The sequence below is a fragment of the Anopheles darlingi genome, chromosome 2 (assembly GCF_943734745.1).
Source record: "Anopheles darlingi chromosome 2, idAnoDarlMG_H_01, whole genome shotgun sequence".
Lineage (NCBI taxonomy): Eukaryota > Metazoa > Arthropoda > Insecta > Diptera > Culicidae > Anopheles > Anopheles darlingi.
The window spans coordinates 92,431,902-92,449,401 of NC_064874.1; the positions used below are offsets into that span (position 1 = coordinate 92,431,902).

General features: G+C 49.8%; 2 protein-coding genes across 2 annotated transcripts in view; one reads left to right on the plus strand and one right to left on the minus strand.

Annotated features, from left to right (window-relative positions):
* The window catches only part of LOC125951803 (ADAMTS-like protein 1), a 122,275-nt gene that overhangs the window by 101,944 nt on the left and 2,831 nt on the right, over nt 1-17,500 (minus strand). The gene's annotated exons all lie outside the window — the stretch shown is intronic.
* Nucleotides 3,666-6,819, plus strand: LOC125959638 (ribonuclease 3-like; the record flags this gene model as incomplete). Its single annotated transcript, XM_049692466.1, has 2 exons — nt 3,666-4,153; nt 4,215-6,819. Coding segments are annotated over 2 exons (3,093 nt in total), but the record flags the coding sequence as incomplete, so codon positions are not given.

Consider the following 17,500-nt stretch of genomic DNA (forward strand, 5'->3'; position numbering starts at 1 on the left):
ATGGCACACCATCACGTTTACGCGGCCCTTGGGACCATGCGTTTCTTCCTTGTGTTCGGGCTTCTTGGATCCCCTTTTTTTTCGGTTGCTTGAGCTACTTTTGCTCCCACTTTTCGGGGCCGGCTTTCGTTCGTTTCCTGTACAGACGGCAGCAGGCGAGGAGTGCAGCGTTGCCGTGCCGTCGCCGTCGTCGTCGTCGTCTTCGTCGCTGTCGGTTGGCGTGGTTGGCACAGCAGCAATTGGGCTGTTGGGCTGAAGGAAATAGTCATTTCCTATTTGTGTGCTGTCGAAAATATTAGACATGCACGTAATTTCCTCGGAAATGAGATTTTGATTTGTTGTGTGTTGTGCGGCTCTTACAGAGATACCGAGACGGCGGTGCTGACACGCTGCTCGCCGGCACCTTCGGTGGATTGTCTTAACGTTAGCTTCAGCTACAGCTGTCTAGCCACGATCTCGTTGACATAAGCATTGACATTCTGTTCGATGTCTGTTGCAAAAGTTTTAATAAATTCCTTTGAAAGTACGAGCCACTTTTCCAATTAACATTCCTCCTCGATCGGCCGCCATCGTGCCTCAAAATGGAAGGCAAAGTGGGCGGAATTGGACCATAAAGATGGAAGGTTATGCAAAACTCAAGCATTATCTTGCTGATAAATCGAATCGAGGCCCATCATTTTGCATATACACGATTGACTTTGCAGCATAAGCATCGGCGGCGTGGCTATAACCGTTGAGATCATTGTTTAAAGAAGAACCAAACGGGATTCTCTCTCTCTCTCTCTTTCTACTGAATTGGCCCCTTGCGTTCGGTTATCGCGATGCCTGATCCACAAAAGGAAGGCTCAATTTATGATCTATCGCTTACCGGTTCGCTTCATTCGTCCAGAGAACCGAATGCTTTCGAATCCGTGGAATTGGAATGATTTCTGTTATCTACAGCATAACCGTATTTGGTCCTCCTCACTCCACCGGTTGTCTTATGCCGGCTGCATCATTCATTTATCCAATTTTCCTCCAGACAGTTGCTTCTTTCTTCCAGTTGCTCGTGCTTTTGCTGCTGCTCAATTATTTAAGGCGCAATATCGTGCAATCCACTTCCGGAGTCGTACATTTCCCCCTCGCCGTCTTCTTCCACCTGCACAGATTCTAAGGTCAGACAATCCACAATCGTTCGCTTCATTTCGCAGTTGCGAGGGCGGCCAAGAATGGACAACTTTTTCCCTGTTCGATTCCAGGTTCGACTGAAAACAGTACCGCTATGGAACGGTATCGCGATGCGGGGGAAATGGTGATATTTGCTAAATTTGTTTCGATGGTTTACGCCAATGCTAGCCTGTTAGCTAGCAGCGCAGGCAGTCCCTTAACTAGCTGACGTGTGTGATAAATGAACCTTCGTTCGTCAATATTTAAATCGAGATCCAGAAAGGTTGGCAGTCAGTGCGAAACGGGCACAAGGGCTTGCATGGGCGCGGTGGCAATGGCCCCGAAATTGAAACTAATCAAATATGTTCGTGATTGCAGTCACTTATAGCCCGGCGTCGAGCTAGAGCGGTCGCCACGGCCGCACCCTGCATAACCATGGTGCGTGCCATGCTGCAGCACGGGCGCCGTTCTGCAATGTGCTGCAATCAATGGTTTTATGCTGGATTTGTTTTTCATAAAAGCGAACTATACCATGCGAACTGGTAGGTGGTCGATGAGGTTTACGCTTTTGCATGCCACGGCGCTGCGCAACGGTGCCAGGGTCAGGGAGGAAAATGGAACAGATTTACGCCAATAAATTATAGCCTTTTTGGTGTTGCATCGATTTTCGCAAAGGCTGTTTAAGGTAAGGTGTTCATAAATGTTTAATATTTAATTTCAGCAGCGTCAAAATTGCACGCAGCATGATTTGCATATCATGTCGGTGAAGAAGTGCGCGGTTTAATGTTTTCTGCTCGCTTTCAATTCAGGCCTACATCTCATCAGCACAACTGTGCAGTAAGGCGTCATAGAGGTGTTTCCATTTCTCTTTTTTCCAATTTATAAACACCACGACCCGAGGAAACGGTGAATCCACCTGACACTTTATCTGATTACACGAGCACGGCATCGAGCGCCAACTTTAAGGCTCAATCTCTTCGTGGTTCGAACACACATACTAACAGACCAAACGGATAGACAGCCGGTAAAACAATTCACAACACTGCAACCGGATGCCTTGGCCGTTAGTCGCTCGTCCGGAAGGATGCGCCACAACCGGTTGTCGGTTAAGAATTCAAACCAACTGCGAAACCATGCAGACGTCCCCCGCACTTGCGGAAGGAAATGTAAAATGTTGCCTTCGTGCTCGGTGTTATGATTTTTGTTTAGAGCGTACCTGTGCGCAAAGTGTAACAGGGAAAAAAAAACGGTGAAAACAAATTTAATTTTCACAAACTTTTCCACCATCTTTCCTTTCCGGTGCGGATGCGATGCTTGGTACCAGGTAGAAACATGGAACTTAACGAAAACGTGAGCAAAACAACGCAGAAAGCAGCCTCAACGGTAGCAGCGAGAAGGAAAAACTATTGAAACATTACAAGCGCGCTCGGAAAACTATATTTTCCAGTGTTGTTTTTCCCGCACGGACGAACGTTCTGGCAAAACCGCAGTCGCGCACCACTCCCCCATTTTCCGGGGTTGAAATGCTGGATGATGGGTGATTTAATTAAAACGTGGCCGACAAGTGATCCATAAGCAATGATTAAAAGCGGTACCGAGGCAAAGGTTTCGAGGCTGGGATTGTTTCGGCCAAATTGTTCAAGTGCCAGTCTAGCGGAAGATGTGTTTCCGCCCCCGGGGGAAAGGCAGAAGCCGGGCACGGCGCGCTAATGAACGATGGGATTGTTTTACGAGAGAAAGGCACGCGGGTGGAATAGCAAATAAATTAGTTAGTTTTCCCTCGTGCCGCAGGACTGAAGCTTGCAGTTTTCCTCCTGAGAAGCCAGAATTGCTCTACTTCCTCCATTCAACTCCAGCATCCAGTTCTGTGCATTCAGTAATATTATTATTAGCTAAATCTTTGGTTTCCACGAGGTATGCAGTTACATTCATTCTTTCGAATGTTCAAGAAGTCTTCACGGTCATCGGATCACCTAAATGTCAGGTTCAAGGGATCGAACCGTTCCGGATGTCCCAATAAAATTAAATCAATAGCACCACGATGAAACCTACACGAGGTAAAAGGCAAAGGGCTCGTCTAGACGGATCCACCAACGGCATATGGTCTAGGCATCCATTGAATTTCCCAAAGCACCTCACCCTTACTCTCCGGGGAGCGTCAAAACCAAGGCGTCGGCGAATGATACAAGATAGACCCGATTTTATGCAGCTTGATACGACGTTCTTATAGCCTTATGATGAAACGAAATGATGTTCCATTTAGGTACAGATTTGATAGACCAAATGTGTTATGAGGAAGCAGAAAACGGATCATCACAATACTAATGATCGACTATGCCATAGCTTGTTTTCTAGTCGCTTTCATTTAGAGTAAGTAATCGTCCTGGATTTCTAATGCTGCTTATAATTCGTGATAATCTTTTGAATGTGTGTTAACCAACGTTTATACCTTCACGGATCGCAATTGAGTTTCACGAATCGTCTAACACAACGTTCGCCTTGTCGACCATTGTCGCCTGGCTGAGATGCACAGCGATGAGGATTGCACTGCATGGGTTCGCTCGTCCCCAGCCGATCTGTATTACAAACGCATTTCGGCTAGTGTCGTCGAGTCAAAATCCCGGCTCAACAACCTGTGCCAACTATTCGATAAAGTGTTGCTGCAAAGGACAACCAACGTAAGGGCGACCTGGCCGACGAACGAATCACCATCGCGCCGTCGCAAGTTCAAGATACTCGACCAGCGATCTTCCTCATCGGATTCGTCGGACGAGGACGAGCTGAAGGTTGAATCCACGGAGGAGCTGATCAACAAAATACGACATCCACTTCGGTTGCACAGCGAGCTATGGTATAATGATCCAGGCGAGCTGAATAACGGGCCATTGTGCCGTTGTTCGGCACGATCGCGCAGCACCGGTATCCATCACGGCAAGTATCGTGGGGAGCACCGTTTCCCCAAATGTATCCCGAATTCGAACAACGCCGACAAGCTACATCACTATCGGTAATCATTACTGCCCTGTATCCTTGCAGACATTCGATTAATGACAGATTGTCCTTTGCAGCATCACCATCTCGCCATCAACGAACTTTTTCATCCAAAATCCAACCATCATCGAGCACGATGATCACGAGTTCCTGTTTGAGGGGTTTTCTTTGCTAACGCACCAATCGATCGAAGAGCTGCCAAGCTGCAAGATGATCAGGTATAACATCGAGTACACGATCCTGTACCAAGCTGAGCCGATGCCGCAAAACTTCACGATCCGCGAGCTGGACCTATTCGAACGCTACTTCTTCCGGGAGCTGCTCGAGCTGATCGACTTCAACGTGCAACCTTCGGGGACAGAGGTCAATTCCTCTTGCTCCTGCTATCACTTTCTGCCACGTTTCGTGCGCGATCTACCAGACAACGGTAAAGAGGTGCTTGCAATGAGCGAAGTGCTACGCTACTTGCTGGACAATTCTGGACCCCTCGTACTGCCGGAGATGATGGCGATGGCGCGAGCGAGCGAGTGGCAGTACTACGTCGATTACGTTAACGGGATGATCGTGACAATCCCAGGTGCGAAACCTCACTCCTTGCGAGTCGATCAACTTAATCTCGACATGCCGCAGACAAAGGCTCTTAACTGGTACCCAACGATAGTGCACTACAGCTACCGTTCACCAAAGCTGTGCAACGCGAGCAACCCCGCATACCAAAAGGTATGGCAAGAGTACATCAAAAACAGACATCTGGTGGCCAGCATGGTAAAGCCAACCATGGAGGATCTGCATAAACTAGAGACGATTGAAAAACGGTTGCTCGACATGCGTAACATGCAGGGAACCCTCAAGCGCAACGTCAAAATTACGATCAGTGCAAAGTCCTTCCACCGAACTGGCATTCGAGTAGATGTCGTGCAGCATGCAATGCTCATTCCAGTACTCACTGACCACCTGCGTTTCCATCGATCGTTGGACGTGTTAGAGAAACAGATCGACTATCGTTTCACTAACCGCTACACACTTCAGCTTGCACTCACACACGGCACCTACGCAAACAACGGTGGCACGAATCCAGATCACGTGCGCAACGTACTCGCCAATTGTGGTATCCTAAATATGAACCCGCGCAAACGTAATGTCCACTCAATGATTCGGCCGCATTCGGGCAAGAAAAGCGAAACCGCATTCAACCGGCGACATAATGAGCGACTTGCGTTCCTCGGCGATGCTGGTATCGTATTCAGCGCTTCTGTGCCTCTGTTCCACATGTTTCCCAATCTCGGAGAAGGTGGACTATCCGTGTACCGAGGAGCGATCGTGGAAAAACAACATCTTGTCGTACTGGCCAAAAAGCTGCATCTGGAGGAGTTCTTGCGATGCGCGCATGGTTCCGCAGCATCTAACCGCACGGTGGCGGATTGCTTCCAAGCACTGATGGGTGCGCTTCTGCTGGATGGAGGTATCGCCGTGGCCAGCCGTGTTTTCGCCAGCACCCTTTACGGTCCGGATGAACCGAAACTACACGAAATCTGGACCAACTATCCGCGGCATCCGCTGCAACAACAGGAACCAAATGGTGATCGGCATCACATTGAATGGTGCGAGAGGCTTAAAACACTGACGCGCTTCGAGGACTCGATCGGCGTAAAGTTTAACCACATACGTTTGTTGGCTCGCGCATTCACCGATCGGTCGAGGGGCTACACTGCGCTGACTCTCGGCACAAACCAGCGCCTCGAGTTTCTGGGCGACGCAATGCTGAAGCTGATCGGTACCGAGCATGTGTACCGCCACTTTCCCAAGCACCACTCACGACACCTTGCAAACTGGCGCAACCAGCTCGTTTGCAACAGGACGTTGGCCACGGTGTGCGACGATCTGGGCATGGCACACTATGCCATCATCTCGAACCCGAAGACGGAGCTGAAAATGAAGGATCGAGCCGATTTGTTGGAAGCCTTCATCGGTGCATTGTACGTTGATAAGGGGCTGCTGCACTGCGAGAAGTTATGCGAGGTGTGTCTGTTCCCGCGATTGCACGAACTCATCGAGAACCAGGAGCGGAATGATCCCAAGACGAAGTTGCAACAGTACTGCCACGCGACGCACCCCACGTATGGTAGCACTCCAGACCATCCGCTCTACAAGCTGATTGGTTGTATCGGTTCAATGAAAAACCGCGTCTGTACGGTTGGAGTGTATTTCCAAGGCAAACAGTTAGCAATTGCGAACGGTCATAGCATCCGACAAGCGGAAGAGAACGCTGCCAGACTGGCACTCGAACAGTGCAAGGACCTATTTCTGCCGCTTCGCAATAAGAAGCACCTCATGTCGCAGAAGCTACGAGATCAGAAGGTACCGTCGTCCTCCAATGTTAGGGAGCAGCAATCACCGAAAGCCAAAATTCAAGATCAGAGTTACAACAGTGACCTCTATGATTTCGTATCGGATGATGACCTCTATGATTTCGTATCGGATGATGACCTCTATGATTTCGTATCAGATGATGACCTCTATGATTTCGTATCGGATGATGATCTCTATGATTTCGTATCGGATGATGATCTCTATGATTTCGTATCGGATGATGACCTTTATGATTCCGTATCAGATGATGACGATTTAGGTTTAAAGGATATCATTTCGAATTCAGATCCCAAATTAATCAAAAGAGCTTAGATGACATGAACTATAGAAGAAGCAGAAGATTTGTCCTCAAACTCGTGCAGCTAATTTATTGTTTTCCCATAAAATTTGTTATAACATGTTTTAATTTATATAACAAGATAAAATGCTGCTCAAAAATATTGAAAAAATATTTAATAAACAAAGTATTATCAGTAACCTGTATAAATTTACATCGCAGATATATATTTCCAGCTGATTTCCAGTTCAATTCATGAGCCCTGTCTGGAATGTGCTTCCTTCCCTTTCCTCACTCCATGCCCGGCTCATGCTGTCCTCCATTAACTCTCGAGACGATTGACAAATAGCTGCGGGCATCGAACAATGTCACGCGCCTGTCTGTCCCCAACCACGAGCTAAAACAGGCTACTGTAGAGGCGAGACGATGGCGAAGACGAAAATAAAAATAAATCTCTATAGCTGGCCGTCTATTGCGCCCGGACGCTCATCATCTCATCATCCGTCACGGTTCCTAGCTAGCCATCCTGCTAGCCAGCCGCCTCTGTGAACAGGGTAAACGGTCACAGGCCGCAAGAGCCTCCATCATGTTGCTCACAAAGGACATCTCACACAAGCGTGAACCATGAACAGTGTCCACACACACACACACGCACACAGGAAAAAGGTCAAAACAAACCTTGGCGATCATCATCCTATACAATTCACCGGCCACCTCCATCATCCAGCAGCCGTACCTTCCTCCGCCAAACCGCCAAGTTCCATAGAACGATCTCATTTCTTATGCTCGCCTCCGGTGCTGGCGCTTATGAATGCGCCGTACATCGTTCCCCTAACTTCACTTTGCGCCACGGTAAACAACGGATCCGTCTGGCGAGAATGAAGAGCAGGGAGAACAACAAGCAGAACAAGAAGAAGAAGAAGAAGAAGAAGAAGAAGAAGAAGAAGAAGAAGCTGGGCCAAACTTTAGAGCCCCCGGAACGATCCATCTTATGGTTGGGAATCTTTACATTCTCGTGTCTAGGGGAGAAGCGAGCGCACGACGTCGGTCTTGTTAGTGACCAGTTGATGGTGCTCCGAGGCCCTCTGCACGTCGCTCGTTTGACAAATTTTTGCCACCGAACGGTGCAACGACATCATCGGTTGGAGGAGGGGCCCTTAACGAGTGGCGAGGGTGAGAGAATGGCTTTAAAGACCTGCTGCCGGGACCTGCTGTGTGTCCTGGGTGATCTGAGCTGGGTCTCCCAGTACGCCTTACTTGCTACTTCCTCACCTTATTTTACGGCACCTTTACCAGTAAAGCGGGAAGCAATTGCCGTTCCATGTAGGTACCAGCAGACGAGTAGGCGAGGATTTTATGGGCGATATGCAGATCATAAACATGCGCACTCTCTCTCTCCTTCTCTCTCCCTCTTTCTCTACAGCTTCCGGTTGTTGTACTTTGGTGGCCGGATTTCTTTCCAAAAACAAACGACAGAGTTGTCAAATTTTACGAACACAACCTCGCCCCTTGTGCAATGCCATGCCCTTCATTCACGATTGCGGGGATTACATATTTATGAGCTTTTACGGGAGCCCCGGGAACTCTCTCTCGCTCTATGTCTCTCTCTGTCTCCGACTTCATCACCTCCGATCCGGTGATACAATGTTGCAAACCCCGGTTGACATCAATCTTGAGCGTTATGTGCGATGTGCGGTGGCCGCTTAAAGATGGCCAAAGTTCAACGGCTTCTGTGCTACAGGAGGGGCTCGTAAACCCGTGACCACAATCTGGCAGGACAGGTTTTTGACGACGATCTTTAAACACAACAGCATCCTGACCTTTATTGCAGCAACATCGCCTCACCCCTCCCCCCCCCCCTCTCATCGGCATCACAGCTCGTAAAATGGTTTCAATTACAGTTTATAGCGTAACGCTTCGACCATTCGGACCATACGCAGTCCTTGGGCAGGTTGCTGAAGGCACGCGCCTACGAATCAATGCAGCAACGGTGGAACCGATGACCAACCAACATAAACGAACAGTCCAATTGGAACCTGGCCGGAGACATGAAAATGTAATTTACACCTTCATTATACCAGCGGGGTATTGCTGATTACTTGCTCCCTGGTTCCAATCCGCAATCGTAAACGCAATTTCCAGACCACCAGCTCCCCGCTCGTGCTAGCGAGGGAGGGGTAATCTCCCAGCGGGGGTGTGTGTGTGTGTGTGTGAGGGTGTTGCACTACAATGCACACATTCTAGCCAATCTCTCTCTCTCTTCCTTTCTATCTCGTACACTCTGCTTCCTTGCCACCGGTTATGGTGACAACGAGGACGCTTTCGACGACGGTTTATGCAAATTGTCTCCCGTAGCATCCCCCTCCCGGGCTAGATTGGCCCTCGGCAGGGGTGGTTTGCAACCCCCCCGTTCAACCGACAAGTCCTCGAGGGGATTACACGCAAAAGTTTGTTAGCTGGTTTGTTGTTTGATGACCGTTTCGGAGGGGATGGAGCGTCGAACGAGGATTCTAGTGTCTCCGTCGGGGGCTATGGTAGTTGACAACCAATTTTTTTTTCAACATTTTTCATAAGTTGGTGGATGCAAGCATCCCAGCAAGAGCACGCGAGTTACACTTTCAGACTGTTTGGAATGCTTCGATCAAATGGAAATCAACCAAATGACACAACTCCGTCTGTGTTGTGGTGGTGGTGGTGCTGGTGGTGGTGCGGTTATGCTCGTTCATGGCTCGCCGCTTTGGCTCGATCTGATCCGCAAGATACAAAGTGAACAAAATGTGAAGTGTGGCCACAGATAGAGCCAGAGAGAGCAGCAGCTCGCATCCTCCATCCGAAAAGCATCGTGACGACGGCAAATGCATTAGCATATTATGTTTTGCAATCGTCGGACCGTAACCGTAGCGTCGCACCACGCCTGCTAAGAGCTGGCTGGATTTGTTTGTGAAAATTTCATTTAAAAGTTGCTCCATCACAGAATGGTGCGCAACCAGCAGTCACGGATTTCCATTTATGATTTCTAATTCGTTTTAATTGGTTGAAGTTCGGTTAAATATTTGGTCGACAGTTAACGAGTTGTCGGTGTAGTCGCTGTTGAGGTCGCTCGCACGCAAAAATCGATCAATAATTCGGGTTTCGATTCGAACGCCGCTAAATCTGTCCCGCGGTACACACGCCGCGGCCTGCATGGAATAATCATTCCGGGCTGACGAGCAATCAATGCCGGCAATAAAGATTCCCGGGCGCGCGATCATTACGCCATTGGACGTTGGGGTCCACTGTGTGTGTGTCGTCGGCCTGAATTGTTTAATTTCCCTTTAATGACGATGGCACATTTGGCTGATCTGGAATCCGCTGGTACGCACATAAAATACTGTCGTTTCATCAGTTTCCAGTCCGCTGGCCCGTTCGGGCGCTTATCGATTTGGAATGGGTGTAAAAGCTTGGGGGGATCACCGCAAAAACCACGACTGCATACTCCACCTGCTGTAGTGAGTACGCAAAAAAGGGTGGTCCAAAGGAGGATATTAACTGAAGGGTTTTTATATTTATTTTTTAAATTCATCTCCATCGCTGCACGATACTCGCAATCGCTGCAACGTTTATGTCGCTGCCATGAGGCCCTAAAGTGAATCATAATCCCAACCGCGAGCAGGATATCAGGATAATGCTTTAAGGATAGGAATCCCCCTGGCTGGCTGGCTGGCTGGCTGCATATGCAAAGTGGACATAACCTGGTTTCCAGCAGCACACAAATGGGGTGATCATCCGCAACGCGTAACCGGAAGAACCCCTCCCCCGGGGGGGGGCGGGGCGGCCACACGGCTCATCGATTACTCCAAAACCCGAAACCAACTGTCCGGAACCCGGTTCCTGTCCCGGTGCTTTTATTCTTCTGCTTCTTCTTCTTCATCTCCTTACCAATCACCCCGATGGAGGTCAAATGGGTTTGTCGGTGGAAATTATCTGCGGAAAAGCTATCGCGGACTCAAGACGCGGTCGCCATTCCGCCGCACTCGATGGCGCAAATCGTTTCTGGCGTTCTGCCGCCATCGTCTTCACGCGCTCCTCGGACCCGGACCCCGGACTTCCAGAACTTGGAGTCTTTTCTTTTTGTCGGATAAATCAAAGAGACCGCGGGTTCCACGAGGTGGTGTGTGTGTGTGTGTGTCTGAGCTGACTGCTGGCGGTGATGGAAAGACCTGGCTCCAGTCCTCGAGCCCCCTCCCGGAGCCATAGCATTGCTGTCTAGTAGTAGTGTCTAGTGTAGTAGTGACTAGAGTAAATTTATGCTTGCTGCATCTCCGCATCGTGGCGGTAACCAGTCCTCCTTCCCATTCTCAGACTCCAACATAACCAGCAGAGAGTAGAGAGCTGTCTCCAGTTCCAGCAGCAGTGCTTCGATTGAATTGGTTTCCACACTCCACGGCCCAACGTTCTCCAGTCACCCCTCCCGAGGCGTCTCCGAATGCGTGCAAAGTGTCGCGTCGCGTCGCGCCGTGGTCGGTGATTCCGGGGCGAGCTTCGACGGCGCAAGGATGGCGCATGGACCGGGCGCCAACATACACACGCGACGTGGAGATCCACCGAAAAAGGGACAGAAAAAAATGAAATGGAAAAAAAGAAAGCTCCAAAGAAGAGAACGAATGCCGAAAACTATGCAGGAAAACCCCCGGCCACTGGCACTGGCACTGGCTGCCGGAGGCTGGCCTGGCCTGGTCTGGCCTGGTTGGTCGGTCCTGGCATGCGCGCGCGCGCACAAACACACACACGCTCTTGCTCTTGCCAGCTCGCTCACTCGCTCCGCTCGGTCTGTAATGGTCTACTTTATGTCTCCGGGACGCTGTGGCGCCAAAAGCTTCCACCCAGCCACCACCACCATGGCACCAGTGGGGTGGCCTCGTAGTCCCCTCTCTCCATTTTCCCTCAAGATCGCTTGCTTGCTCGCACCTCCGCGTACCGCGAGCAGCGAGAACATTCGTTCGCCCTCTCCACCATTCGAGCTCGCAGACTCCGATTTCCGCCAAGATTTTTCGCCAGCTTTTTTATCCTTTTTTCCACCACCACCACACCGCACCACTCAGCCCGCCTTTTCCTCGAGCTATCAGTGAGCATTAAGGAGCCGCGGATAGCGGGGCAGTCTGGGAAGGAATGGAGTGCCGCTTCTTAACCGTTTCGCCTTCGGGAGAAATTGAAAGCCAAAGAAAACGCATTTTCTGCGGATAGTGGTTGGGTGCGAGTGTGTGTGAACATGGCGCAATAGACCGCCATACAAGCAGCAGCAGCAGCAGCAGCAATACAACCGAACCGAACCGAGATGGTTGTTCTGCGCGATCGAAAGCGAACGAAGAAAGTTTTGCTTCTCGCGCGGAGCTCGAGGGATTCAATTGAGTGAAAGAGCAAGCGAGTAGCAGGAGCGGAAGAACCTCGAAACACTCAAGACATGAAACAATTGTCAGCGTCGTACTGGAGGCCTCGTTAGAAGGCCGATTGCGCCGTGCAGAAGCTTCAGACCAAGCTCACCCTTCCACGCAATCTAGGAAAAACCCACGGAAAAACAGAAAACAACACGAACAATGCCTCTATCTTTCTCTCTTTCTCTCTCTCTCTCTCTCTCTCTCTCTCTCTCTCTCTCTCTCTCTCTCTTTCTATGTTTCCATTCCCTTGATGATACTTCGGGATGATTAAAAAAAAGGAATTTTCCTCGGGGATTGGAGTACTGCCAAGGGAGAGCCGCGCGGGCTATCGTCCCCGTCTCCCGGTGAAGCTGCTCGGAGTGTTCGATGCAGATCCGCGAAGGCACGACACTGACCAAGGATCGTCGTGGATGAGCTTCACAACAGGGGAAATTCACGAGCGTAAAAACTTTGCAGAAAACCTGCTGGAAATGGTGAAAATGGTGCAGCAGCAGCAAAAGAAGAAAACTTGATGATGCAATGTTTACGCTGGGAAGTGCGGGACGAAACGAAAATAAAAACATTGTTCCCGGGGTGTTTAAGGGGAAGGGGAGGGGGGGAAGCTGGACATTTGCTTCTCCTGCTCTCCAGTGAGTCATCCTTGGGGCCATTCTTCGTGGTGCAACGTGCTGCAAAACTCACTCTTTGGCTAAACCATTTTCGGTATCCGGCCTCCAGAGCCATGAAATCGAAGTCCTGTCCGTGTGTGTGTTTGTGTGTGGCGTAGTAGTGGTCAACCCTTCCCTTCATGCACCAGACACAGAACGAAAGTTGTACCGAGGAATACCGAGTAAACCAACACTTGGCATCCCGGAGTCACTGGCGCTCTATGCTGTCCTCCTGTGGCCACCACGTACGGGAACTTGGACGAGGTTTTTGTCCCCTCCCCTCCGCGCCTCTGACACACGGTTTCGTACAAGTTTTTTGTTTGTTTTCCTCCCCATCCCCAGCGGAGAGGAAGTCAGTGAAGCAAAAAAGCGCCTCTTCCGGCGGACAAGCAACCTAAATTGAATCTCCAGCGAATGACCAATGGCCGGTATCGGTCGGTATTCGATCGGATGAGTTGATCAAGTGCAAAGCGTTGCATCGAGGGCGCTGGGAGGACGGTGGTTTGCGTGGGTGCACAGCCACCATTTGGCTGCTGCTGCTGATGATGATGATGATGATGCAATCGTTGACCCGGTACCAGGTCGGGGTCGAGGTTGTGCAGGTTGCAATCGTGGAAACGATCTGAAGGGTTTGTGTTCCAGTTTCTTTTTACCCCCTTTTTTTTGCCCTTCATACTCCCCATCACAAGTACTCGCGCCGGTGGTGATGATGAAGTTGTTTCGGTCATTATTTCCCCCGAGGAAGGTGATGGTTGCGAGCACTTGTGTGTGGTGAGGCTTCTGGTTTTTTCTTCCTCTGAACTCACCAGAACGCCGGAAGAGCATTTGCCTGTGACCATTGGTGGCAACATATACACAGATGCAATAAGCGATGGCTGAGCTGACTTTATGAGGGCATCCTGCCGGAGGGGAATGTCCGGTGTGTACCAACACGCACGAGGATGAGATTCATTTTCAACTGAAGGATATTCGATCGAAGGCATCGTTTGGGACCAGCGATGCTGAGCAATCAATCGTCGAGGAATCTCATCCAGATTGATACCACTGGGAGCGATTGATTGGAACGAGCATTTCTTTTAACGATCTGCTTGCCAAGCCACATAACAATTATGTATATTTGTTTACTAAAATATGACTTCTATATTCGATTTTATATAATTGATTATTCATATAATTATTTTTCTACTTTTTGGTTTATCAATCCAGTTTGTCAACTATTCTATCAACTTTTAAAACATTCACTAACCTATGTTTCTCTACAAATCCCCGAAGGACATCACTTAATATGCCTTCTTTCTTATCTCCATTTTATCTTTTATCTATTTCCTGTTCTCACCAACAGTCCGATTCGTGATTGCACAACATAACTTCCTCGTCGTCGTCATCGTCGTCGTCGTTGTCGTTGTCGCTGTCTGTTCTCATTATGCAGTCACAGGTTCGCTGGGAAAAGCTCGCAAATCGCACAAATCGCAAACCCCGATAATGGAAAAGGCAAACAGTGTCCGCAAGGAAGCAAGCAGCAAAAAAAAAAAAAAAACATTTCAATCCATTCCTGCGCATTCCTTCTCCATTCCGGATTCGCTTCTTCTGCCACTTCACCGACACAGCTCCTTCCGATATTCACCTTCACTTCTCACCGTTTCGGCTTCCCTCCTCCACGCCTTTCTGCCGCGCTGATATCGGCTTGTAGCTACGATAAAAAGAATCAGTTCAAGCGGAAAAAGCAATCAGCCATTACTGCAACGGAAGCAATATTGTAGTCCGTACTCCCCGGCACCGACCTTGGTCCAGGAGCCCTTAAATTAGGATTTCCCGTGAACGCGCGCGCCAAACCTGCCGCCGACTGACCGAACGGACCGACCGAACCGACGACCGACGTTTGGGCTACGTAAAATGGCCAGCCCCAATCCCGGATCCTATCCGACCCGTTCGTCCTCGGGCCCGGGGCAAACTTTATTCGTGCCAATTAACCTGCGACTATAAATTTACTTAAAACCACCCTGCCCCGTCCACCAGCACGTCCTTGCACTGGTGCTGGTACGACCGCGCTCGGTCGGTCGATACGTGGCCGGCCACTACCACGTAGCGTGCTGGCTGGCTAGTGCGTCGTCCTGGTTTCGATTTCAAATCCCCTCGCGATGGAATACTCCTGAATGTATGCAATCCTCGCCGGCTAGGATCCTTCAGGGCAATCGCGAGCAATCGAGTTAGCGTTGGATCGAAAGCCAAAACACCAAGGATTGAATTGGTGGACCGGGAGAGGGCCCCTGGATTACGAATGGAACAAATATTGATTTTCCGCATGTCATAAGCGCGTGTACTTTTGGGCTTCCGCCGACAGGCCGCTGGCCAGACTGAAGGTACGTTTCACACGAGCCGCCACTCGGTACACCTCCTCGACATCAGACACTACAGCAGAACAGCGCCTCACCACGAATGCGCCACGTGCCATACACACCGGGCAGGGGTAAATGGGTTTTCCAGATTTCCTCCATCCTGAACTGGTCTTCGCGACTTCGAACGGTACGAAAACGAAAACAGACCGCGACGGGCAATACCGCGGGCCTCCAGCCCCCCGGGGGGGTTTGTTTTGCTACCGACCAACATGCGGTGTCTGCCGGTACCGTAGGGCCGGATAATTTATGATTGCCAAGTCGGGCAATCGGCGACGACCACGACGGCCGGGTTGCCGATGATGGTTGCCGGGTGTAATACGGTCGTTTATTTTGAAATTTAAACGGGATTACGTGGTAGCTTTCAGGAGCTGGGCGGCCGCAGCCCTCGATACAATGCTCCTCCGGCCCAGAAATGAGCCACCAGTTGGTGGTGATGGCGATGGCCGAGGCCCTCGGCTGGATTGTCTGTTGGTTGGAGGTCCATAAATTGTGAATCACGGAAGATACATGCCGTGTAAATTAACGTTCTAATAGTGGCTAAGCCGGAGATCACAGACCGGCCGCTGTCGGCTGCTGTGGCTGTGGATTTATCGCGAATTCCCGGCCGTATGCCGGCAATGGTACTCCGGTCTTTCGATTCCTACCGACGTTCATCCGGGAGAGTTATGGTGCTTGATTGTTGTTTTGCTTGTGTGACATTACGGAATTCAAGCAAATAAATGAGAAGAACAAACGGAACGAACGGCTACCGTCTATTGTTTTGGACACTCGAACCAGCAATGAAGAAAACAAGCGCTCCAGCTGAATGATAACCGCTATTAATAGACTTAGACCGCACTTTTATTGGACCAAGTTTGTGGTCTCATTTGTCTTTCCCTCCCCAAAAAAGGCGGACGCTAATTGCCAGTTTGCCAGTTACACAATTTACATCCTTAAACGGTGCGCCCGGTTTCCTCCTCTACACTGACTGGGCTCACAATTAATTCGCATCCATTTTGGTTGTGTTTGCCCGAAAAGGAGCAGCGCCAGCACGGACCGACAAAAGGTGAAAATTCAATTTCCACCCCAAGGAACCAGCGGTTTGGATGGTTTCATTTGGCTGGTCGCCGCCAACTGGGAGCGAACAGCGAAAACATTGTGTTTTTTTTTCGGCCATTTAATAAACGATCTAATAAACTACCTCCCAGGATACCAGAGAAGGAGTTACAGAAACCGGCACTTGGCTGCCACCGGAGGAGATAGAGAACAGAGAGACACGGAAACGGAAGGGAACACGCTTGTTGGCCAACTCTTGACCGGAAACAAATTTCTTTCAAACTGTACTCTATCCAACCCCGTGTTTTCGGGTCTGGTACGACCTCGGGGTGTGCCTGAATGGTGAAACTTTTGGGTTCAATCTCTTGCACCAGTAGTATCGGGTGCACTACCACTACCAACCACTGGCACTGGGAAATGGCCGCTCACACAAAGCTGTTGAAGTGCGGCGATGCTCAAGAAGCTATAACTCACCATGCCCGAGGTTGGTTATTTGCACCAGCAACCAGCGCGAACCAACCAGAAAGTTGGTTAGCACTTTGGCTAAAATGTGGCCCGTGGCCAGTGCTGGAGGTGATCCCGTAGTGTAGAGTAGTAGTCTGCTATGCCTGCCCTACCAGCCCTGGCCGGACGCTGTCCAGGTTGTTCAATTATTTAGATGCAATGAATTTAAATGTAATTGCCCCGTCATAGTTGCCAAGTGTGTACAATAATGAACTGATAAATTGCCAGGATGGTTATCGTAAGTGCACACTGGCGACCTGCACCTCACGGTCCCTACACACCGAGGATTGCGCTGCATCATCACAGAGATCACACGGACCACGATTTACGAGGCAACGAGTGCATTGAATACGCCAGTGGTGCTCCATGTTTTATTGCTTTCAAACACGGTGGCGATATGCTAAGCTTATGCTGGGTACAGCGAACGATGGTCAATGATATTTTCCCCTTCTAACCGTCCCCCATCCATGGTCTAGTGGGAGTGCAAGCAAGTGTTTTAGTCAGCAGAGTTTAAAACAAATCGCATAACCAGCGCATTGTGTGCTTTGGTGTCCATTTGAATTCACTTTTCAGATTGCTGCGGCACGGTGCACGGTGCACTGTTTGCAGTGTCCTTTCAACTATTCTCGTTTCATTATTTGCTGCAGAAGAGGTGCCGCGGTTTGCTATGCTACTGCGGTGTGTGGCCTCGTGGTGTGTTCATAGAAAATTGCAAATTCC